Genomic DNA, 25,645 nt, shown 5'->3' with positions numbered 1-25,645 from the left:
CTTCTTCTTCTTCTTCTTCTTCTTCTTCTTCTTCTTCTTCTTCTTCTCCTCCTCCTCGTCCTCATCCTCCTTCTTCTTCTTCTTCTTCTTCTTCTTCTTCTTCTTCTTCTTCTTCTTCTTCTTCTCTCTCTCTCTCTCTCTCTCTCTCACACACACACACACAAAATTGGAGGTGTCAAACATAAAGTCATCACTCATGAGTGGGTGTGGACTGAACCAGATTAAAATGTAATTGGGAAATGTTTAATAAAATAAATAAATACAATATAAAGTTAATATGTGGTTTTCTGAGTCACCATAAGCACCACAGGGATCCTTTGCATGGTTTAGTGACCCCCATTTCTATTTGAGTTTGCCACCATTGCTTTTTTTATTGTTCAATTGTGATCTATTCTTTGTCACCCATTTGGGGTTTTCTTGGTAAAGATGCTAGAGAGGTTTGCCATTTCCTTCTCCAGCTCATTTTACAGCTGAGGAAACTTAGGCAAACAGGATTAAGTCACTTGGCCAGGGTCACACAGCTAGTTGTATCTGAGGTCAGACTCAAACTCAGGAAGATGAGCCTTCCAGACTTGGTGGGGATGGGGAGAGGGAGGGGTGGGGCATGGCACCAGTATTCTTTCCACTGCAGCACCTACCTGCCCAAGAGGAAGGAATACAAATACAAATAGAAAGAAAGACATTCCCTGCCTTCAAGGAGCTTACATTCTAATGGCGGAAAACTGCATATAAAAGGTAGCTAAAAATTAAGGAGTGGGTTAAGATGGTGGTGATGGTGTACAGGAGTCAGAGGCACAGCCTGGAGAGGAATGAAAACATGACTGCCCTGGGTACCCTATTTAAAATGGGGTTCTTCAGGAGAAATTTGTACACAATTACAGACACAACATATGTGTGATGACCAACTTTGATAGACTAGACTCTTCTCAGCAATGCAGTGATATAAGTCAATGCCAAAAGACTCATGATGGAGATATGTGCATCCAGAGAAAGAACTAGAAAAGTTTATATCCATGTGGAAGCAAAATACCTGATCTTTTTCCTTCTCTTGTTTGATTTTGTGTCTTTTTTACCATTTTTCATTCCAGCTGATACAATCCATCTTTATAACCTGACTAATGTATAATGTGAATGTATTTACAGATCCTATACTTGACTATATGCTGTCATGGGGGGGGAGGGGAGGGAGGGGGACAAAATGTGAAACTCAAGGAATTGTGTAATTGAATCCTGTAAACTAAAAGGAAACAAATTAATTAAAAAATTTAAAAAATAAAATAAAATGGGGGTTCTGCTGATGCTAAGTGAAGTGAGCAAAACCAGAAGAACATTGTACACAGTAATAGCGACATTGTGCAATGACCGACTCTGATAGGCTTAGCTCTTCTCAGCAATACAATGATCTAAGATAATTCCAAAAGACTCATGATGGAAAATACTATCCTCATCCAGAGAAAGAACTATGGAATCTGAATGCAGATAGAAGCATATTATTTTCTCTCTTTATTTTCTTTCTCATGGTTTTTCCCTTTTGTTCTGATCCTTTTTTCACAACATGATTAATGTGGAAATATGTTCAATATGATTGTTACATGTATAGCCTATATCAGATTGCATGCCGTCTTGGGGAGGGAGGGAGAAAAAAAATTAGTACTCAAAGTCTTATAAAAGTGAGTGTTGAAAACTAAAAAGAAAGGTATCAGTAAAATTAAAAATAAAATTTCAAAAAATAAACTACATGGGGGTTCTGAGAAGACCAGCCAATCAGACCAAGAGGCTCCAGGGACAGAGGTTACTTCTGTTTCTGTGAGAAGTAGTCCAAGGACAGGTTAAGTTTCCAGGGAGAAGAGGTTTCTAGGGCCTTGTAGAGAAAGCATGGAGAGTCAGGAGTGTAGGACAGTTCTTGGCTGCTTAGCAAATTTGTGTTGATTCCTTGGATTAAACTATTGCCTAAAGCAGGACACACCTACAATAGTTTCTCCTCTGTCAATTTAACTATAGAACTTTAATTAATCCTTTGTGTTTAGGTCATTGGTGTATCTACTGGTGAGATCCATGTAATTGCCCCAAGCTGTCATGCTCTTCAGATTTTAAAATTACTTTTCTCCCATCTCCTTCCTATAGGTAAAGTATGAAGGGAGAAATCCCTAGTCATTTAAATGCCTGCATCTGTTCCTGCCTTAGTCAGGGAGTGTTTGCAAACCTCAAAAATGTTTGTGGACGGATGCCATCGTTCACTAATGGCGTGGCCAAGAACAGATGGCCATGCTAATCTTCTCAAGACTGAGAACATACGAAAATGGACCAAAACTAACAGCGGAGGGAATAGAGGTGAGATATTAATGCAGTCCAAGCAGACTGGGCCCTTTACTCCAGAAGGAGCAAGAGAGACGGGTAAACAGAAACAGCAGAGATAACTGATGTATGTGTAGGGGTACCTCCTGATTTCAAAGGATTATTACCACCCCCTGTGTTCATCTTTATCTCACCTAATCATAACCAGTGCATTCAAAATGTGCCAAGGAATACGCCTCTCCTTTTTGAGTGTATTTGAAAAGGTTCCAGAGTATGAAAAACGGATATCCCAAACCATTGCTGCTTCCTAGACCTCACCTGCCCCCAGCCTTGAGCAGGGCTGGTTTTCAGAGACGACCTGAGAGGAGGACCTGAGAAACTGGATGGCAGTGAAGGTATATACATGTATCCTCATGTTATTCTGTGTACTCTATGATAGCATCAATCAACATGCCATTGGACTTCCTTGAGTCCAATACTGAACTAAGGACCGTGAAGGCAAGGATATGCTGTTAAAAGTTTAACAACTAGATCTATCTTCTCCTCCTACCCCAAAATGTACACACCTGGGAGCTGGGTCAGCATACCCCTGCTTGCAGACTATTCAGATCGTGAATCTAGATTTGTAAGAGGAAAGCCAACAAAATATGGCTATGCAGAGGGAAAAAATCCAGAAGGAAACAGCAAGGTGTATCAGGAAACAATCCCTCAGGTTCCTTCTTTCACTCCCCCTTTATTCCAGTCAGTCATAACTGTGGCAGCTCACATGTTGACGGTGATCTGAAGCAGATGAAACTTTTTCTTCACAATGGCCCCATGAAGTACGTGGCTAATGGCATTCAGGGCCTCCTATTTGAATATCACATGTATCTAACTTGGTGGGCAACTAGAGGGCTGAGGCCCTACAGATTGTGGCTCTGATCTCATTCCATTACCTGACCAAGTCACAAACACAATAAGAACTGCAAGGTAGAAGTTGTTATTTGCATATTGGGTTGATCATGTGTTAAAATCACTCAGTTTGTGACTAATAAAGCCATTTTCTTGCCCTGGTTGTTCAATTGTTTCAGTTGTGGCCGACTCACTGTGACCCCTTTTGGGGTTTTCTTGGCAAAGATACTGGAATGGTTCACCGTTTCCTTCTCCAGATCATTTTATAGATGAGGAAACTGAGGCAAACAGGGTTAAGTGACTTGCCCAGGGCAACACCGCTAGTAATTATCTGAGGCCAGATTTGAATGAGGAAGATGAGTCTTCCTGATTTCAGGCCCTGCACTCTATCTACTATGCTACCTAACTGCCCAAAAAAACATTTTCTGGCTGAGGTTTATCCTTTTTTCACCATCCAATCTACCCCCTATAGACATGCAAATCCTTTCACTTTGCTGTTAGCAGAGAAATAAAAATTTTTGAGAGATGGGGGAAGAAGGAAGGGGAGAGGAGGAGAAAATCAGAGTGGATTGCTTGCCCTCAGTGGCATAAAAGACCCTTGGCTACAGGGTTTTTAAATTCAGAAATGAATCGCTGTAATAAATTAAGACATATTTTCAGAAGAAATCTAAGTATAAGCTAGATACCCATGTGTAAGGCTAATGTGCAGTTCTGTTTAGACATGGGGGAAGGACTGGAAGACCCCTTAAGATTTCTTTCAGACCTCTTTGTTGCTCATTCTAATCCCCCCACCAAGAAGCATTGATTAAGCATTTACTTTGTACTGGCACTAGGATTCCAAAACCACAGCTTACATTCTAAATGAGATCAGACCTGGGCTGATTTGGAGCCAATTTCTTATTTTCACACCCTTTCCAGAACACCAGGAAAGTTTACAAACAAGTCAACCAAGTATTAAATGGAAAAGGCTTTTCCTGTAGAACTGCTTTGTCATTTTAATGGAGCCCAAGTTATATTCCAAGAGATGAAGAATAATCACTATTCCAACCAAGCTCTCAAGCAGAAAAATACAGAACACTGTGTTCTAGAAAGCAGGGCATCTGGAAATCTCTAATCATGTCTCTCATTGCAAATAAAGAGATAGCAGCCCCCACTGCCAACATCTGTACTGTACCTTTGTTGAAGGATGGACGTGAGCTGTTTGCAGAAATTCTCTCCATTTTGAGAAACTTCCTTAAGGTCCTTGTACACTTTATTATACTGAAACAAAACAGACAGAGAAGGAAAATGAGTACTATTGGACAAAGGTTCACTGTGAACCCAGGACACTTTTAAACCTGGAAATCTCCTTTTAAATGATTATAACTGGCATACGTGTCCTTTGGATTAAATCCTAAAAGGAAGATTAGGTATATTCTGCCTGACTCTTATGAAGATCCCATAGGACTTTTCTCCTAGGCCTGGGTACATCCTTTGCATGGATCGCATTTCATGAAAAATCAGCAATAATGTCTATATGGATTGTAGATGTTTCTGACACTCAGCACTACCAGTTCTTTCCAATTGATTGCAAAGTACATATAAAGAAGGAGAAATTAAGGTCATTCTTTGGAATGGGCTGTAAATATTTAACTTGTCTTTTTTTTTGTAACCACTGAAACTATGGACAAATATTTTTTGCTGTTCACCACCAAATCCTAAACCAATAATATTAGTTTATCTTTGCTGAGAAATATCACATTGTCATCCTAGAAAATGCAAATGTGTTGTAATTTAATACCTTAAGTTAGGTATTTGTGAATAAAGGTTTTGTCTCATTCTCCTCTTTGTCCCCTTCACCTCTAGTGATAAGAATGACCTTTTGTTAATGAACTGAGTCTCTTGAACTAAGCATTTAAAATGGATCCATTCAGTACGTAGACTTAAAAGCACCAAGCAGAAAGCTTTCGTGCTTTGGTTTTAGGTATAAGTTAATTTTTTATAGTAATTACCATAAGATGTAAATCACAAAATGAAAAGTTCAAATGGTGGCTTCTGCTGTGTACCCTTCTGACACATTGGGGACATCCAATAATGTAGGAGAGTTTCACCTTCCTTTTCACATGTGCCATTGGAGAGGTGGGATAGGATTAGATAAACACAGGGGTTTATATTGTACAGTGCAAATACTGGACTGGATTGGGTGATGCATGGCTTAGGGGCTTGAGAGGAAAGCTCATCCTTCATAAACTGTAAGGATAGGGGCTGGACCTATGATTTCATTCATATAGGGAATTTCCAGGTGAGGAGACTCCTCCATAATTGCAGGTGGGCACCTTCTCTGCAGTATATAAACTTAGAAAATGACTGTAGGGCCCTAAGAAGTTATGTGACTTGCCGAGGGTGACACAGTGAGTGTGTATTAGAAGTGGGCCTTGAATTCAGGTTCTTATGATTTCAGGGCCAGCTCTCTATCTCTATCTACTTCTCAAATTCTTCTTTTATCCGTGAGACTATCAGTCATTCCTGTGTCACAGTGTCATTTATTGATATCCCTTGGTAAACCCGCAGTAATAGAATTGTAGATATGGAAGGAATCTTGATAAATGACCTGATCTAGTCCCCTATTTTCAGAGAGGCAGTGATGAAATGATAAATTATTTTTTAAAAAAAGAGGGGGGCAGTTAGGTGGCACAGTGAATAGAGCAGCAGCCCTGGAGTCAGGAGGACCTGAGTTCAAATCTAGCCTCAGATACTTGACACACTTACTAGCTGTGTGACTTTGGGCAAGTCACTTAACCCCAATTGCCTTGCCTTCCCCCCTCCAAAAAAAATAAAACAAAAAGCCCCCGGACAGACATATTTTAAAGCACCCACACCCTACCTGTCTATGTGTCCTTGGATTCCAGGGAAAGATGTTGGGCCTGGACCAGGGGTTAAGGGAGATTTGACTTAACAAAGAAAACAGCGATAACCTTGGCAATACCGACAAGGGTAATATGGATGCCAATGGCAATAATTTGCATTTATTAGTAGTTGTGAAATATATCTGAAATTCACCTGCAGGAAAAGGAATCATCCCATTTTGGCTTTTGATAGAAACAACTTGCCAATATATGAGTAGTTTTATTATATTATCAAGTCCTCTTCTTGCTTCCCTCCTCCCTAAATATAGTAGAATTGAGCATAGTTGGGTCAATGACCTACTCAGTTCTCATAAATGATCTTATCATCTAAGAGGGATCTTATTGATTTGAGAATTTCTTTCAGTGATGATGAATACAGCTGAGGAAGAGGATTCTGGGAAGATGGTGGAGTATGTCAGAAAACTTTCAGTTCTCCAAATTTCCTCCACAAAAAAAGATGGAATATTGCCTCAGAGGGAAGGAAGAACAAAGGAAATAAACAAAAGTTGGTCTAAAGCAATTGTCCTCCTAAGACAACTTGAGAAGACCCCAGGAAAGACTCAACCTCCAAGGACAGAGGTTTGTCGTGAGTGAAGTGCAAACACCTCCAGGCCAACTCTGCAAAATCAATAAGCAACAAGCCCCAGGGGCAGCTGGGGAGAGAGAGAGAGAGCATCAGCCTTAGAAATTTTCATCTCATGGACAGTGTGGGGAATAGGATTGGGGAGAGGATAAGGGACTCTTGGAGGGTTGGGTAAGTTAAAAAAAGCAAAAAAAAGAGACAGTTTTACCTAACTAATCTATTTCCTCAATGCCCTCCCAATTTAAGTGCTAAAAAACTATCTTACTGAGTTAGAAAAAATAATAACAAAGTTCATCTGGTAGAACAAAAGGTCAGGAATTTCAAAGAAACCAGGGGGGGGGGGAAGATGTAAAGGAAGTAGATTAAGCAGTATCAGACTTTAAATTATAAGGTTGAATGCTTTGCTGAAGTGTAAAATAGTTTCAATTGTTTTAAATTAAAATTTTCTTGCATAAATAAAACCTATGTAGCCAAATATATAGGGAATGAATAAAATTGGAGGAAAAAACTTCCATAGACAATCTCAGAAAGGATGTGATTGGGTTGGAATATTACTGTGGTATAGGAAATGATGAGTTGACTGACTTAGAAAAACATGGAAATACTTGGACTTAGGAAGGAAGATGCTATCCACCTTCAGAGAAAGAGATCACAAGTGGAAATGTGCATAGTACAGTCATATATATGTGTATAGATATTTATGTATATTTATATATACATACATATGTATATGGTATATATATATATCTATATAATCTACATGTTTAATTATAGCTTTCTTTAGAGTAATGGGGAATAGAGGGGGAAAAATAAAGTAAAAAGTATACAATGGAGAACAAAGAAACCTACAAGGAAGCAAAGAAAAGCTGGGTAGCTTTGAAAATGTGTAGTATTTATTATATAGGAATTCTTAAAATGTAAATTTACTGTTTTATATTGAATTCTCTCTTATGTTCTGCTGTATACATGGCAATTTTTTTTTCTTTTTCCCGTTTTGTGTTTAAAATTTACAAAAAAAAAAGAAGAAGAAATGAAAAGGAAGTTGAATGAACTTAAAAAAAAAAAACACATACACACACACAACATACCCATGCCTGCCTATCATATGGTCCCTACAAGCAGTTCACTCAATATCCTGGAGTCCTTCCTCACTTCCTCCTGATACCATGAAGGTACCACTGGAACGTTCTGGCTGCCCACCTGACATAGCTGTCTTTAGAATGTATCAAACAACCTTTGCCATATTTTAACTGTACATCTGGTTTTTTGTAGTCAGATAACTAAATTTGCCTATGATGCCAAACTGAAATCAAGAATTTCCTAATAATAATAGCTGTGTAGGTAACACTAGCAGATTTGACCTCCAGCACTTACTAGCTGTGTGATCCTAGGCAAGTCAATGAACCTGTTTGCCTCAGTTTCCTTATCTGTAAAATGGGAATAATAACAGTATCTACCTTTCAGGGTTGTTATGAGGATCAAGTGAGATAATTGTAAAGCACTTACTGCAGTGTCTGGAACATAGTAAGTACCATATCAATATTAATTATTATTTTTAATAACAATAATAGCTGTCACTCATTTGGCATTATAAGTTTCACAAAATGCTTTTCAAACATTGCATCATTTGATCCTATTACCGCTCAGATAAGGTAAGTATCACAGAAATAATTATTCCCATTTTACAGATATAGTTATTAGGGTTAAGAGAGATTAAATGTCTTACTAAGAGTCACACAACTAGTAAACTCAGAGGCACTATTTGAACTAGGGACCCTTTTATCTCCAAAACTAACACTTCTCCCATTCATCTTTAGCTTGATTTTTTTTTTTTTTGTAAAATATAATGAAAACAGAGGAAAAGGATCCAGGGGTGGTGAACCTGCGGCCTCGAGACAACATGTGGCCCTCTAGGTACTCAAGTGTGGCCCTTTGACTGAATCCAAACTTCACAGAACAAATACCCTCAATAAAAGGATTTGTTCTGTAAAACTTGGATTCAATCAAAAGATTGCACCTAAGGACCTAGAAGGCCACATGAGGCCTCGAGGCTACAGGTTCCCCACCCCTGGGACATTTATCTAACATCTACCATGTATCAGGCTTTAAAGTGTTTTACAAATATTATCTCATTTGATTCTCACAACTCTGTAAGATAGGTGCAATTATTATCTCTTTTACAGTGAAGGAAACTGAGGCAGAATTTAAGTGACTTGCCCAGGATAACACAGTTAGCAAGTGGTAGGATTTGAACTCAGGCCTTCCTGACTCCAGGTCCAGAGTTCTATCCATAACGCACTACTTCGGCTACCTTTTTAGGCAGAGACTGTTTACTTTTGAAGGATTGAGTTCTAACCTGGTGAAAAAGATTGCCTGTTGATTATTCCCAGATTATCCTGTATATTACTTGCACACAGTTGTACACATGTAGTCTCACCCATTGGACTATTAGTTTTCTGACAACAGTGATTGTCCTTTGCCTCTCTTTGTATCCCCAGGATGTAACATAGTGCCTGGCACACAATAAATGCTTAATGCCTGTTGACTGACTACACTCTTTTTTTGGGGGGGGGGGGCGGTTGGAGAGGGGAAGGCAAGGCGATTGGGATTAAGTGACTTGCCCAAGGTCACACAGCTTGTAAGTGTCTCAAGTGTCTGAGGCTGGATTTGAAATCCGGTCCTCCTGACTCCAGGGCCAGTGCTCTATTCACTGTACCGTGTAGCTGTTCCTGACTGACTGATCTCAATAACATGTCACTGATTTATAGTTGCACCAAGAGTTTTTAGTGTATGCAATTTAGTCAAGCTCAAAGATGAATGGAAAGTAAACTTTAAGAAATAACAGGGATGAGAATATGAGAGCAAATCAATTACAAATTCTGCCCCAAATGCAACTCATTCATAAATTGCTTCATCGATATGACCAAAGCATACACACACACACACACACACACACATTATGTAATAGTTGGAAGGGATATTAGAATTCATCAAGACACACTTCATTTTGCAGATGAGGAAACTGAGACCCAATAGGGTTAAGTGACTTGCCTTAATGCTGCTGAGATACCCACAAGCCAAATTATGAAATAGAGAGTTGTTTGGCGCTCCCAGTGTCCGCTATTGGCCCGCTCCCATCTTGACTTTTTCTCATCTTCAGCTCTTCCTTTGCTCTTTCTCATTCCCCATGGCCAATCAGTTGCCACATTTTGTCAGTTTCACCTTAATATTCCCTTCTGACCACTCATGTCGTTACCGGTCTAGTTCAAACCCTGCTCACCTCCCACCAACACCTATTGATCTTCCTGTTTTCATTTGTATCCCTCTAAAATCATCCTCCAGGCAGCCAAAAGAATCCGCCTAAGGCAGGTCTAAGATTCTACCCCCAATCTCAATAGTCATCAATGGTTTCCCATGATGAATATGAGACACAAACTCCTCAGTTTGGTATTTAAGTCCTTCTCATCTTGGATCAGGCCTGCTGACTTTTCTGTATTTGTTTCAAATAGTGTCCCTTAATGCATTATCTACACAACCCAGCCAAACTGACTTAATTGCTGTAGTCTCAACCTTTGTACAGGCCACCTACCTCCATCTTTCCTCACCTCTATCTTTTAGAATCCTGTTTCCTTCAAATCTCATCTAATTAGTCACCACAGCTCCTCTTCCAGCTCATACCGTGTTTCCCTGATAATAAGACCTATCCCGAAAATAAGCCCTCCCCTTACTGTGTAAGATTCCTCTAAAATAAGCCCTCCCCCGAAAATAAGCCCTATTGAGATTGCTACTGTAGTGAAGGTGATCCCCTGCGCTACATGCTACACTACGGTACCCTCTGTATGCACTGTCTCCCCCCCCAGGTGAAACGCACGCCGCGCTCCAAGCTGCATCCAATCAGAGCTGCAGCAGTGAGCACGTCATCCTGTTCTTCCCCAGAGATTTGCTTATTGAATAAAGGTACATTTTTTTGTTCACATTTACCTGTTTATTAAAATTGCTGTCAATGTTCATTAAAATAAGCCCTCCCCTGAAAATAAGCCCTCTGGTGTTTTTCTGTCCAAAAAAAATTAATAAGACAGTGTCTTATTATCGGGGAAACACGGTATTATTTTCAATTTGCCTATCCTATTTATTTATTCTAGGAGAATGTAAGCTCCTTGAAGGCAGGGACTTTCTGTTAGTCTTTTTCTCCCTAGTGCCAAGTATAGAGCCTGGCATGCACAGTGTCAATTGTGGAGGCAGACACACAGTAAATCCTTAATCAATGTTTATTAATTCAATTAATTCTTTCCCCTAGAAGAAAATTTAAATAAAAGAATTACTTCTCTTGGGGAGAATCCCTTTTTAAGTGTTACATCTGATCATGGAAACAAAGGCTTGATCCATTATTAGGGAGATTTCAAGGCTCAGGGAGCAAGTTGGGAAGTAAATTGGGAGTAGCTCTGGGACCTTGGAAATCACCATGAAGGCCACAGACATTACCCATTGTTTCAGGCCCTGGAAACAAATCTGCAATTGTGGAAAAGTCCCGCTGCCAAGCTGTCTGTCTGTCACAGGCTAAAAGAGGCAGAGCTGGCTTGCTACCAGGCCAGAACTGGACTTGGCCCTAGTCAGAAGATAAACATAATATATTATTAACTACCTCACAGGAAAAGGTACTAAAACCTATTGTAATCATGGATTTAAAGCTGGATCATAACCTCCCAGGTCCTGTTCAGTGTGAGCAAATGCAGTCACCAAAAACTATAAATGAAGACTAAAGCCTGCATAGGAAAGACTGGATATTCAATTAGCAACTGTTTAAATCTTCCTAGATTCACCTTAACCGGAGTTCATCTCTGATGTGCTTGTCTGAGAATGGTCTCTCCCAAAGACAATTCTTTTTCTCCTGCTTCTGCATCCTAAAGACCAATCCACCCATGGTTCCTGAGACCTTCTGAATCCTTCCCTACTTGCTCCAGCTCCTCCATGCTTATGAGAATGGGCATTGTGATTTAGGCCCTGAACCTCTCCTTGTGTGAGTAACATGACAGGATAAAAGGCCAATTGCATGTTACATTCGAGATCTGTCTCATTCTTTAGTGAAACTGCATCTAAGCTCTATGACTGCAGTTAAGAACTGATACAAAAAAGAAGAGAAGAGCGAGTAGGAGAGAGGGAAGGGGAAGAAAGAAGAGAGGAGAGGTGGGGAAGAAGGGTTCTTGTTGTTCCATAGTCATTTAAATATGTTCCCTGTATCTACTTTAGGCTCAGCTGGGAAGAACAAGTATCGCTGGAAGCCAGAAACACCCGACATCCTGTATAAAAACACTTCTGATTATTGAGAAATATGTCCTGTCTAAAGGATCAGAACATACATTATTAGGGATAGGTGAAAAATCCTGTGATTCTTATGATCTAGCAAGAAAAGACCTTTTACAGGGAGGGGAACAAAGGGAAAGAGAGGAAATGAGAAGGAGAGGAGAGGAAAAGAAAGGACAGACAGGACAAGAAAAGAGATAAGAGAAGAGAGGAGAGAAAAAGGGAAAGGAGGAGAAAGTTGGGGGAGAGGTGTCTTGGATAAAATCACTTTAGCCCTTGATCCAAACTGTATTTTACTAATCTGTCATATGAATCAGCCTCAGAAGTCCTTGATCTATCAGACCTGTCACTATTTCATTGGAGGAGATTAGATTGGTTTGATTGAATAGATGCTTTCCAAAGATATGTTGGTTACTGGTACCTTGGCAAATTCTGAACACAGATAGCTAAAGATCCCACAATTAATTCAGCCAATCACATTAGCTCCGGGTAAGTACACTCAGTTAATCAATAAGTATTTATTAAGATCTTACTGTGTAGGGGGCGGCCAGGTGGCTCAGTGAGTAAGAGCACCGGCCCCAGTGTTGAGATGACCTGGGATCAAATCCGGGCTCAGATACTTAGCACCACACCCAGAAATAACTGACCGTGTAACCTTGAGCAAGTTACTTAACCCCGATTGCTTTTAAAAAAAAAAATCTTACTGTGTACACCCCTGCACTTTACCAAGCACTGGAAATAAAAAGAAAAAACAGTCCCTGCTGTGTAGATATGAAATAAGATGGGCTCACTGTCCACTTTCTTTCAGGGATGGTTGAACAATTTGCTTCCCTGGTTACAGGAGGGTCACAGAGAAGTTTGATAGGATTTCACGGCGGTATTTTGCAAGTAGGAGACTTTATGTATTTTAACAAAATCATTTAATTTTCCTTCATATTTTAAGTTTCTAAATAGAGTTATTTACTTATCTTTTATATTGTCATTTGTCTTCTTGCAAGGGGTCATTTGTTTCTAAGTACAGTTAAAGCTCGCACAAGAAAAGAAATAGTATGATTTGATCAGTGTTCAGTGATTTAAAAAAAATCTGACACTTATCACTCTACTTTGGTGACAATTTTCTCACCACAGCAGTGTAACACAGGGACTACACCTATCTTCACTTTACAGAGGAAAAGACTGAGGTTCACAGGTAGAGAAGATTATTTCTCTTTTATACATATAGACTTTGAATCTCAGAGAAATGAATTGAACTTGTCCATCATATAGTAAAGATTCAAACTAAGGTTTCCTGGATCTAAGGCTAGAGCTCTTTCCTTTTCACTACACTGCCTTTATTTTTATCATTTCTGCCCCCCCCATCCCCATTTAGGAAAGGATATGCTAGTAAATGTTTAACAACTGACTCTCCCTACCCCCTAAAACAAAAATGCATGCACGTGTAATGGTAGTGGGAATTTGAAGATCTTCCCTGCCCCTAAATAAGCCCAAGGGAATTTGAAGACCTTCCCTGCTTTGAAAATAAACTCTGCCCTTTAGAAGGCTGAATGTAGTCACATGGAGCTTGTGGTAGGAGGAGTTTGCTGAAGGGTGGAACAGAGCCCACAGGAAACTGGGAGTCAGAGCAAGTTAGACTGAGAGAGAGAGAAAGGGTGCTCAATCAAGGAGTTAGGCTTCTGAGTAAAAGTTGGGCTTTTTGCAACTGCTATGACAGCTCAGCTTTTATTGGTTTGTGGGAAAGCTAAAGGGTGGTGTGGCTCTCTGTTAGTTGTGGTTCATTAACTTCTGTGTTGCTATGATGGATTCAGTTTCCTGGTGTTGGGGTTTTCTGGTGGCAGGATAAATGTTTTGCTTCTGTCTTCTATATGTAGAGCCTGTTATATTTTGTAGTCGAGCACTATGAAGGTATATTTTTAGTGACGGTTGATTGTTGGCATACTTTTAAGTCTAATCTGCATTATTAATATATTATCCATCACTTTCTCTCATCTAGATAAGCAACAAAACAACAAATCAAGCCCTGATTTATAATGCTTGCTGATTTCTGAGTTGTAAATGCTTACAATGAAAATTTAACAATCACCTTTCAATAGCCCTTTCCATCTAAATACAGCACATGCTAGCATCTAGCTAGCTATCAGGACAGGGGAGCTTCCCCAGCCTAGATCTCTAAACATCTCTCCTGACTCTGCTTTCTCAACCTGGAACAGAGATCTTCCAGATAGAACCTCTAAAGACCCCACAACCTTCCTGGGGTGGGGAAGGGGGTTAATCCAATCAACTATACTATACTGGGCAGAACTGTACTGATTATTGGATGGGTGAGTGACACCCAACTAACCATACCTAGGTGGTCCAGATCAAACCTCACATCCCATCTTGCCATGTGCCCTGATGCTGCATGAATATCATGTCCTCTCTTCCCTCTTCCCTTTACGTTGGGAACAATGATCAAATCAATACTACCACAGCCACTAGAAAGAGCCTGACAATCTATAGACGCCACTCTTAAATCCTGGGACTGCCTACCCCAGACCAACATTTCCTTCCATGGTGGACACCACCCTACCACTTGTCTTTTATACTCTATTAGAATATAAGTTCTTTGAGAGCAGGGTCTCTCTTACTTTTATGTTTGTATCCCTAAGCGTCTAACACCGAGACTGGCACATAGTAAGGACTCAATAAATGCTTGATGTTGATTTGTTAAGAGTATTGGACCGATAAAAAGACACTTTCTCAGCTAGGTATAGTGGACAGAGTACTAGACCCAGGAAGACCTGAGTTCCAACATTGCCTCAGATACCAATTGTGTGAAGTTGGTCACGTCATTTAACTTCCACCTGCCTCAGTTTCCCTATTTGTAAATGAGGGGTAATAATAGCACCAATTTCCCAGGATTATTATGAGGATCAAATGAGATAGTAATTGTTCGGCTTATAGCATAGTCCCACATAGTAGGCATTATATAGATGTTAGTTGTTGTTAATTATTATCATTTTCAGTTAGGTTGGTTTGGCAGTTAAAGTGCTAGATTCAGGAAGATCTGAGTTCAAATTCAGCCTCAGATACTTATTAATTGTGTGAAGCTGGTCAAGTCACTTGATCATGGCCTACCTCAATTTCCTCATCTGTAAAATGGGGATAATAATAGCACCTACCTCCAAAGGTTGTTGTGAGTATAAAATGAGGTAGTATTTGTAAAGTGTTTTGCAAATGTTATATTTAGGTGCTATTTCTTCTCACTTCTCCCAAGATCACAAAATTACATTAGGCATTACGTTACATAGGGTGGTTGTTTCATTGGTTCAGGGGAAAATCTCAGTGCTCAGCTAGAACCCTGCCCCCACTGCTGATGGGACTTAAAAAAAAGTTTGAAAGAAACCTGCTTCAGAGAAACCCACTAGAGTTGTATGTGGTCACCTCAGAACTGCACAAACTAGTTTCTATACTGCTGTTAATGATACATGTCTTTTTATTTTATTTTATTTTTGCTTTTTGGAAGGGAGAGGCAGGACAATTGGGGTTAAGTGACTTGCCCAGGGTCACACGGCTAGTAAATGTGTCAAGTGTCTGAGTCTGCATTTGAATTCAAGTCCTCCTGACTTCAGGGCTGGTACTCTATTCACTGCGCCACCTAGCCGCCCCGATACATGTCTTTGAGGAGCAAGATGAGAGTGTCCTTACACAGGACAACAATCTGCTTGACCAAAGAGTTTAAGGCAGAACTGAGATCTAGAGCTACAACACTTTATTTATTGGTGTGGCTGAAGGGGTGAAGGTAGGGGGTTGAGAATTACTATTCTCTCCGAAATTGATTGTCTTCATCTATTAAACGGGAATAATAATGCTTTCACTACCTATCACACAAAGCTACAAAACTTTTATTGAAATGTCAGTCAATAAGCATTTATTAAGCACCTACTATTTGCCAGGCACTGGGGGACACAAAGGAAAGCAAACTATTATAATTACTCAGGGGGAACTAGTAGTGTTTTGGGGAAGTTTTTTTTTTTTAAATCCTTCCTAATTCTTGTCCTTGCCTGATTACTTTTGTTCTGCAAAAAAATAATTTTTCATTGAATTCTGCAGGAACCTAGTCCCTCTTTTACCCACTGTCGAATATTTTTTTTTCATCTCTCTGTCTTCCTTATAATTCCTGTCCCTTTTACATATAGGCCATTATCAATCAATAAACATTAATTGAGTGCCTACTCTGTGCTAGGTACCTGCTAAGTGCTGGGGATTTTTGTCATTGTTTGTCCTTGATTCTCGAAGAGGACCATGACATCAGGAAGGTGACGTCATGACCTGTAAGTGAATTGGATTTAAGTGAGGCAGGCAAGGCAGTGCAAGGTCACCAGCCTCACTTTCTCCTCTGGAGCCATCTGGATCCAATGACCAGATATAAATCAGGACAATTGAAAATGGCCCCCACTGGGAATACAAGAAGCAAAAGACAGTCCTTGTCCTCCAGGAACTCCTTATCTAATGGGAAAAAAGTTTGTTTAATTTGAATGTGCCCCTAACCTGAAACACTGTAAACATATTGGTGGGAAAAGGATTTTTTTTCACTTGAAGGACCTAAATATAAATATGGAAAGAATAAAAATTTGAAGATAGAAACACTAAATATGATCTTTGTGATTTCTGAAACATATTGTTTGATGCTGAAGTTAATTGATAGGACTCCAATATGGAGTCACTTGGGCTAAGTGCTACTAATATCCATAAAACATATAGGCAGCGACTGTTTTGTACTTTTCTGATGCATTTTAACCCTGTGTCAAGCAGTTAATGATGGCAGCTTCTGAGTGATTATGACTCAAGGTTGACTATTACAGCTTGTAAACAACTGAAATCCTCATCCAATTTATGGTTCCTATAAGTAAACCAACCCCACTCAAGCCTGGTATCGATAAGTGGTCATGGGAATTTCACCGCCACATCTGGGACTGATTAGGAATACCCCCTCTCACATCTGGCATCAATTACCTATTGTCAACCAAGCCCATTATTAGGGTATGAAATGCCATAATATGTTATGACAGTAGCTGATATTTATAGAAGATTTTACAGTTATAAAATGGTTAGCACAAATAATCACATTTGATGCTTGACAATTTATTACACCTGTTTCACAAATGAGGAAACTGAAGGTTAGAAAGGGTAAATGACTTGGCCAAGGTCACATGCCCCACAATCATTTTTATTCCTATGCTTCTTGTAGGGCAAAGAAGAGCGCTTGACTGGAAGTGACAAGAGGGAGGATTTAGCCGCCGGTTGCCTGAGTGACCTTGGGTGAGGCACTCAACTTCTCTGGGACTCAGTTTTCTCATCTATAAAATGAGGGCCCCTTCCAGCTCTAAACCTCTGATCTTTTGATCTTAGATATCCTTCCATGATTCCATTATCAAATAATTTTTCGTAAGTCTGCTTTATTTATATGTACTAATTCCTAGCGGTTGTTCGGTGGGTCCCTTGTCATTTTGTTTAATTTGGGGCTGTGCTGCTTGCATTGATCAGATAATCAAAACTTATTTAAATAATAATCCTTTTTTCTTTTCCATCTTGCTTTCTTGTCTTCCCCCAGTCCCATTCCTTTCATCATATGTTCCAAGTTAGAGAGGCTTTTATTTTGTTTCATTAAACAAGATGAAAAAGAAGAGAATCGACAGTCAGTCTTTTGGGGCTACCGGTTTTCCAGTTTTCTGCACCATCTAAATCCCTCTCTAGTTCTCAGGTTGCTCAGATAGCTAAAGAATATTTGGTCTTTTTTTCTAGGTGCCTCTTGATTCTCACTTTAGATTTCTACTGCTTCTGCTAAGACTGTCAGAATTGCTTTGTACATCTAACCATAATTCCATTTCCAGTGATCTTCCCAGGTTTGAAATGAACTCCTTGGTAAACTAGTCTGAACACTGGAGGGATCGTTCTCTCAGCCTTAGATCCCCCTTTACCTTTTAACTATATAGCCTTAAACCTTGATTTCAGTTACAAAAAAAGGGGGCAGAAAAGGGAATAGCTTAAAGGAACAGTTTTTGCAATAAAAGATCAGAAACGAGGTTCTAAGAAATTGAGGAAATTATTTCAATCATGTCTTTAACTTCAATGTTAAAAGTCAACCCCAGATTTCCCCCCCCTATTCAGCCCCTGCATTCTGTATCAATTGTATCTTCTGAATCTTCTATATGGGTCTTGGGATCTTTTAGAAGTAGTCTCTGGCCAGAACACATCCAGCCTACCAGAATATGAAGGCAGACCCACAACGAAAAAACACTTATAAACTTGCTAGGCTAAGAAGCAAGAAATAATCTGACCTCTCCCTTTGCTGTTGTAAACTGAGCTAAAGCAAACCACAGGCTTTTTGCACAGCTGTCTGTATCTCATCATCCGTGGTCTTTGGCAGTCCTGATGTGTGTAAAGTCACTATTTAAAATCCATTAGTAGATGAATCCCAACTCTGCACCCTTCCTTGCCCTCCCAACACACACACACACACACACACACACACACACACACACACACACGCTGGTGCACACACATGCACACAAAGTTACTCACTGAGCAGTTTGTCAAAGGATCCTTCATGTTCAAGTGAGTTTTTGCTTCTGTCTTTTTACCTTGGTCCCAGCATTCTCGAAGCTGTTATCAAGGCTGGGTGTTTCCTGGACTTCCTGGATTCAAAAGGGCCTGTCGTACACAGAGGCACACATCATTCTTGCCAAAGACAACAGAGAGGAAGCTTCAGTCCTGGACTTTCATCCCATTTATTTCCTGAGTAAAATAATCAAAATACCATCCGGTAGGGCAACAGCTCCAGGTCTAGAAAGCTATTATGGTTTTTCTGTCAGGCAATGATTTCTATAAATACTTAAAGACCAGGTTAAAATTCAAAGGTTATAGGAGAACATTGTACACAGTAACAGTGTAAGAATGATCAACTGTGACAGATTTAGCTATTCTGATCAAAACAATATTGCAAGACAATTCCAAAGTACCCATAATGAAAAATACTATTCAGCTCCAGAGAGAGAACAGATGAACTCTGAGTATAGACTGAAGTGTACTTTTATTTACTCTCTTTGTTTTTATTGTTTTATTATGTTTGTTTTCGTTTGCAACATGGCTAATAAGGAAATGTGTTTTACATGACATCACACATATAATCAATATCAAATTGCTTGCCTTCTCAAGGAGGGAGGAGAGGTAGGAGATAGAAAGAGAATTTGTACTCAAAATTTTTTATAAATGATAAAAAAATTTACTTGTAATTGGGAAATATTCAATGAAATGAATAAATTTTTTTTTAAAAAATCAAAGGTTAAAACTGAAATTATATGGCATTTGGAGGTGGGGAGGAAAGATTCATAGGGCCAGATAATAACTATCTTGATTGAGTCTGTTGCCCAAGGTGTCCAGGAGAGCCAAGCATGATGAGGCCTTTTTTAGAGGAAAAAGGAAAATTCTACAGGGAAGGGGTGCAAAGGGAAAGAAGTAGCAGCAAATCATAGTGTACTTGTGAATATAGAAGAGTGGGTAGAAATTTTCTTTGTCTTCAGTCTTCACCCTGCTGTTAAATTGACTTTCTTAAAGTATAGGTCACATAATGTCATCTCCCTACTCAAAAACCTTCAGTGTCTCCTTATTGCTTCTAGGGTAAATTTAAAAAAAAAATCCTTAGTCTGGTTCATTGAAGCATCCCACAATATAATAACTACCTTTCTTAGCATTTTATATTATTGCCTCTCACACAATCTCCATTCCAGTCAAACTGCCTGCTAGCTACTCCCTGTACACAATCTTGCATCTCTGGTCTTCATGCATAGGAAGTGGTACCCCATGCCTGGAATGTCTGCCCTTCTCACCTCTGTCTCATAGAATTCCTAGCTTCTTTCAAACTCCAGTTCAGGCACCATTTCCTAAGTGAAGTGTTTTCTGACCTCCTCTCCTGATCCCCAGTTACTCTGTCCCTCTTGAAATGACTTTGTATTGTTTTGTACATATTTTGATTTATTTGTGTATTTAGGCTCCTTAGATCAGTGACAGCTTTGGTCTTGTCATTGTATGCATAGAGACTAATATAGGGAGAGAAATTATTATTTTTCTCTTATATTAATAAGCAGTTATTAAATTAAGATTGAGGGTTTTTCTCCCTTTATTTCCTCATTCAGGGATCAGCCCTTATAGGTCAGTCAGTCTCAGAAGGACGATGATAAGATTGGTCTAATCCTCCAGGGACAGTCTCTCCAATTTTGGGCTGGACCCACTCAACTAGGGAAGCTCACTTCTGATTAAAGTGTGAACAGAATGGAATCTAGGTGAATTCCAGCCCTAAAAACATTGGGCTTTCACCTTTGAACTTCACCTCTGCCCGCACCCCCCCCCCTTCAACTTGAATACTTGGGGTTAGATTTTTTTTGTCTAAATTTCCAGGAGTGGTCTGGGTGGAGAGGGATGCCAGTGTCCAGATAGCTGGAGGCAGCTGGGTCTCAGGATCAAGCCTTATTCTCAGCTGGAGGAGCTGAAGGCTTTCAGACCACTTCCTTGTCCACCCTTCCCACTCCCTTAGGGCCCCCCCCCCACCCCAGCCCCCCACATTAATTGTTTACCAATCAGGGTAGATCTTTGCCTGTCAGGGACATCCACTTTTCCAGATGTATTTAACTATTCAGGAATCTCCATGGTTTTGTCTTTGGTTACTGAGAGAGATCACTGACCACCAATTTATTGATTAATAACTTGACTATTAATTACCCAGAAACTCTCTGAATTTTCATTGGTCAAAACAGTATCTTGCACAAAGCAGGTGTTTAATACATAGTAGTTGAGTTGAATTGACCAAAAAGGCTACCATGTGTATTGCCACCTTGTTTCTCTCACCTGAACCACTTCGTGGGAACCCTTGGATGTCAAGTCAGGGGGCCTTAAGTTAAGTGGATGCCACAAATAAATGGGTTGTAGCACTGAGACTAGAGGGAGGGAGAGATCTTTCCTTAGAGACACACCATGAAATCACTCAGGAATTAAGATTCAGATTAGGGTTAAGAGATTTTGAATTTTAATTGTTGTCCTTGCCCAGAACTGTCTCCTAGGCTCATAATGTGGAGACTGAAAAGCTTGGACATAAATTTGGAAAACATAGTTTAATATTCTGTCTTTCCTTTATTCACTCAGAAGGAGTGGCCTTTTAGGGGGAGAGTAAGGTTATTTTTTCAGGGTTTCTTTTCGACCAGTGGTCTCCGATTTTAAGACTTCATTCTTAGGAAATTTTAATATAAATAGGCTATTTCCTTGTAAGATCCACTTACCAAGCTGCAGGGAATTTTCTGAGAATGTCAGGAAGGAATGAGCAAGCATCATGCTTGTAAAGAGCTCTATTAAGTCAGCCTGGCAAAAAAAAAAAAAAGCTCCAGCACTTAAAAATATTTAATTCTCATCCCCTTTCAGGTTCCATTTGTCTGTCACCTCCATGTAGGGTCCATTTAAAATCAGTGGAAATGTTGAACAAAGAGGGAGAAACAAAGCCGAAACAGTGAGGTGGGTGGGGACCTCTCTTCTGCGGTATCACTACCGCCATCAATCAATTTTTAATAACTGTTACACTCCTCCAGGGTGACGATCACTCTGTTGACTCATTGTCGGTAGCACATATGATCTTAGTTGTTTTTCCATTGGTGGTGATGGTGACCTGTGCTAAGCCATCCACATTCTCCTCCATTCCCTCTAGGTCACCTATAAATAACAGACCTACAGAAGACAACAGACCAGACAGAGTTAAGGGGCAGTGAGGGGGGGCAGTGGATGAAGTACTGGGCTTGGAGTTAGGAAGATTTTTGTTAAAATCTGGCCTCAGATACTTAGTAGCTGTGTGACCTTGGGCAAGTCACTGCATCTGTTTGCCTCAGTTTCCTCAGCTGTAAAATGGTGATGATAATAGTGCCTACCTCCCATGGTTGTTGTGAAGATCATATGAGATAATAATTGTAATAACCAGATAAAAATTGTAAAATGCCTGCCACATAGTAAGCACTATATTAATGTTAGCTATTATTTTTATTATTTTTGGCATATGGAATAGAGAAAGGAAAATTTATCTCTGTCTTGAAATCATATAATTTAGATTTGAGACAGACCTTAATTATATGGAGTCCAATAGTCAAACCTCTTCATTTTACATGTGAGGAAGCCAGCATCCAAAGAAGTTCAGTGAATTCATCCTTGAATAATGGAAAGGTCATAGGATTTGGAGTCAGAAGAGCTGATTTGAGTGTTGGTTCTGCCACTGACTAGCAATATGGCCCCGGACAAGTTACTAACCTTATATTTCTGTTCCTCAGTTTTTGTTCTGTTTTTAGTGGTTTTTCAGTCATGTTTGACTCTTCATGATCCTTTTTTGGGATTTTCTTGACAAGGATACTAAAATGGTTTGCCTTTTCCAGATAATTTTACAGATGAGGAAACTGAGGGAAACAGGGTTAAGTGACTTGCCCTAGGTCATATAGCTAATAAGTGTCTGGAGCTAGATTTGAACTCGAGTCTTTCTGACTCCAGTTCTGGTGCTCAGTCCACTGCACCATGTAGCTGCCTCTGTTCTTCAGAGAATGAATGAATAAAATGAAGGAGCTAAGTAGCCCCAAGGACTTGTTGTCTAAATCCTATGAGCCAAAGTCACACAGAGAAGTAGCAAAGCTGGGACTGGAAGCCAGCTTCTCTGATTCAAGGTTCAGCTCTATGGTGGCTATGCCATCATAACCCACAACATTGACTGCACTTTAATCAGTCAGTCAACAAGCATTTATTAGGCACTTAGTATATACCAGGCTCTAGAGATAAAAAGAAAGGAAAAGACAATCCCTGCCTTCAAGGTGCTTCTCTTCTAATGGAGGAGATGACACATAAATAACTGGGTCCATACAACTTACATACAGAACAGATGGAAGAGGGGGCAGCTAGGTGACTTGCCAGGTCTGGAGTCAGGAAGACTCATCTTCCTTTGATTCAGTCAGAGGGCCACACTTGAGGACCTAGAGGGTCACATGTGACCTCAAGGTTGAGGGTTCCCCACTCCTGGTCTAGTTCCTTAAGTAAGTAGTTCATTTAAAAGTTGCTATTATAGAAACCAAGGGAAAGTTTGACTTTATAGGTAAAGGGTGCTCTAGACAACTTTGGGAAGTGAGGCAGACAAAAAAAACATGCATTGATCAGTAAAGAGTGGGGGCAGACCTTTTTAAATTTCAAATCAAAATCTTGAGAAATATAGGCAGGGATATGTTAAATTGGGGTTGAGGTTTGCTATTGAAGGCCTTTATTTGATCTGTCACAAGCAGATAGATATCCAAAAGGACATTTAGAATATGCATACACATAATTGGGGGACCAGAAGAACTGTGATTGTGATTTCATTAGGGTTGGGAGCTCCAATTTAAAAATGTCCTCTACCTACTCAGATCAGCACATTCTGGTCTTTACAGAGTTGTACGAGGACACCAATACGTGGTGACTTTCCCAGAGTCTCCTAATCAGAGAGGCACCAGACCTATGACTTCATGGATATAGGGAGCTTCCAGATAAGGAAACTCCCTCTCCCAAGGTTCTCCACAATGGGCAGTTTTAGAGAATTTCCCAGAACCTTGAGAGGTTAAGTGACTTGCCAGTCAGTATGTATCAGAGGTGGTTCCAAGGACAGCTCTCCAGAGCCAGTGCTTCGAGTTGCCTTTACAGACTTGTGTGTATAACTTTGTTTGTTTTTATTATCTTTTGAAAAATGGAGAAAGCCTAAATTGTTTTCTCACTTAGTCTCTTATCAGTGTCATGAAGGCTGATTAAGTTAATATATGTAAAAGAGCTTCGTAAATCACAAGGCATTACAGAAAGGTTAACTCCCTCCTTTTCCACTACCATTGACCGATGGGTCAAACCCTGGGTGAGCAGGATCACACTGGGGAAGATTGGAAGTTCTGTTGTTGTTGTTATTGCTTTTTATATTTTTTAATATATTCATCTCAATTCAATAAAGGCGAAGGAAGGAAGGGGTGGGGCGAGGAAGGAACACATTTATTGAGGACACACTTTGTGCCAGGCACTGCGCTAAGCACTTTATAAATATCTCCTTTGATCCTCACAGCACCCCCGTGAGGCGTTATTATCATCCCCATTTTACATTTGAGGAAACTGAGGCAGACAGTGGTTAAATAACAGTCTAGGGTCATATAGCTGTAGTAAGAGATGGAGGTCAGATCTGAACTCAAGTCTTCTGACTCCAGCTCTGAGTATATATGATAAGTGGTTACCATGTAGTGCTAGGTATTGTGCTAAGTGCAAAGTAAAAATGAACCAGTTCCTGCCCTCAAAGAACTTAGATTCTCCTAGGGGAGAAACCACAGGTTCTCAGATGCATAATACAAAATATATGCAAAGTAAATATGAAGCAATTCGGGAGTTGGAGGAAAGCGCTAATCCCTGGGGGACAGGGATCTGGAAAGGCATCTTGCATGAGGTGGAATTTGATCTGAACCTTGAAGGGAGCAAAGGATTCTTAGAGCCAGAGGTGAGGAACAGGAACGATTCCCATAGGGTGGAAATATGTACAAAGGTATGGAGAGAGGAGATGGGATGTCAAGGAAGGTGTCAGTTTGACTAGAATATCAAGTGACATTAGATTGTGAGCTCCTTGAGAGCAGGGACTGTCTTTTGCTTCTTTCTCTACCCCCAGCATTTGGCACAGTGCCTGGCACAAAGTAGGACTTCAATAAATATTGGTTAACTAACTGGCCAATAAGAAATAGTGTGAAATCAGTCTAGGAAAAAATACATTCAAATCAGATAGACAAGTTTTAAATGGCAGACATCAAAGTTAATTCCTAAAATATTGCCCTCCCTTGCAACTGCCTTGACCTCTCCCTTGCAATTGGGGAAAAAAACCTACCCCGCCTCCCCATAAAAACAACCATGTAAGTAAAACTGATCAACAAAGGAACAGTGTCTAACAGTGTATACAATATTCAGCATCTAGAGTCCTCATCTCTGTCTCGAGAAGTGAAAAGGGTTTTTCTGATCCTAGAACCACAACTGGTTTTTTGTTGTTTTGGGTTTTTTTTTTTGCTTTTTAGAGGTGGAAGGCAGGGCAATTGGGGCTAAGTAACTTGCCCAGCATCACAGGGCTAGTAAGTGGGTCAAGTGTCTGAGGTCAGATTCGACCTCAGGTACTCCTGACTCTAGGGCTGGTGCTCTATTCACTGCACCATCTAGCCACCCCTAGAACCACAATTGTTGATTGTAATTAATCTGAGTTCAATTGCTTCTTAGTATTGTTTTCATATCCATTGCTGTATTCATCATGCATACTGTCCAAAGGCTCTACTTTCTTTGTACTGCATGAGTTCTCAACAAGCTTACATGGTTTTTTTTTCCCCCGAATTTTTCATGGTTCCCATGATAAGAATGAGGCATTGATAGAAGCCATTTTCTCCCTCAATGACAGATTCATCTGTGACACATTTGCAGATCCCAAGTCAACTCTCCCACTTCTGAGACTTGGAAGCAGCCTTTTGTTTTGATTGGTTTGAGCAGATGGGAAGCAAATTCTGTGTGGTATTGACATTTCAGGTAAGAGAACGTCAGAGAGTATTTACACCGTGTGGCTATGCCTAGCACCAGTCAGTCTTTAGAGGGAAGCAGGCTATCATTAATC

At 40.0% G+C, this 25,645-nt stretch overlaps 1 protein-coding gene across 2 annotated transcripts in view; it reads right to left on the bottom strand.

Moving 5' to 3' along the window:
* NOSTRIN (nitric oxide synthase trafficking) overlaps window positions 1-18,656 on the bottom strand; it is an 85,769-nt gene extending 67,113 nt beyond the window's left edge. For both annotated transcript variants that reach the window (XM_069080819.1, XM_069080817.1), the window contains exons 1-2: window positions 18,517-18,656; window positions 4,361-4,446 (exon numbers count right to left, since the gene is read on the bottom strand). In XM_069080819.1, the coding sequence (XP_068936920.1) occupies window positions 4,361-4,446; window positions 18,517-18,543 (113 nt within the window). In that variant the 5' untranslated portion in view covers window positions 18,544-18,656. The remainder of the gene's footprint in view (window positions 1-4,360; window positions 4,447-18,516) is intronic.
* Window positions 18,657-25,645: the final 6,989 nt, after the last annotated feature.

Source organism: Petaurus breviceps, unplaced genomic scaffold (genome assembly GCF_028583685.1).
Source record: "Petaurus breviceps papuanus isolate PSGF00001 unplaced genomic scaffold, PetGlider_PUasm1.0 91133, whole genome shotgun sequence".
Classification (NCBI taxonomy): Eukaryota; Metazoa; Chordata; class Mammalia; order Diprotodontia; family Petauridae; genus Petaurus; species Petaurus breviceps.
Note: the sequence above shows the minus strand (reverse complement) of the source record. Positions and strands in the feature narration are given on the sequence as shown.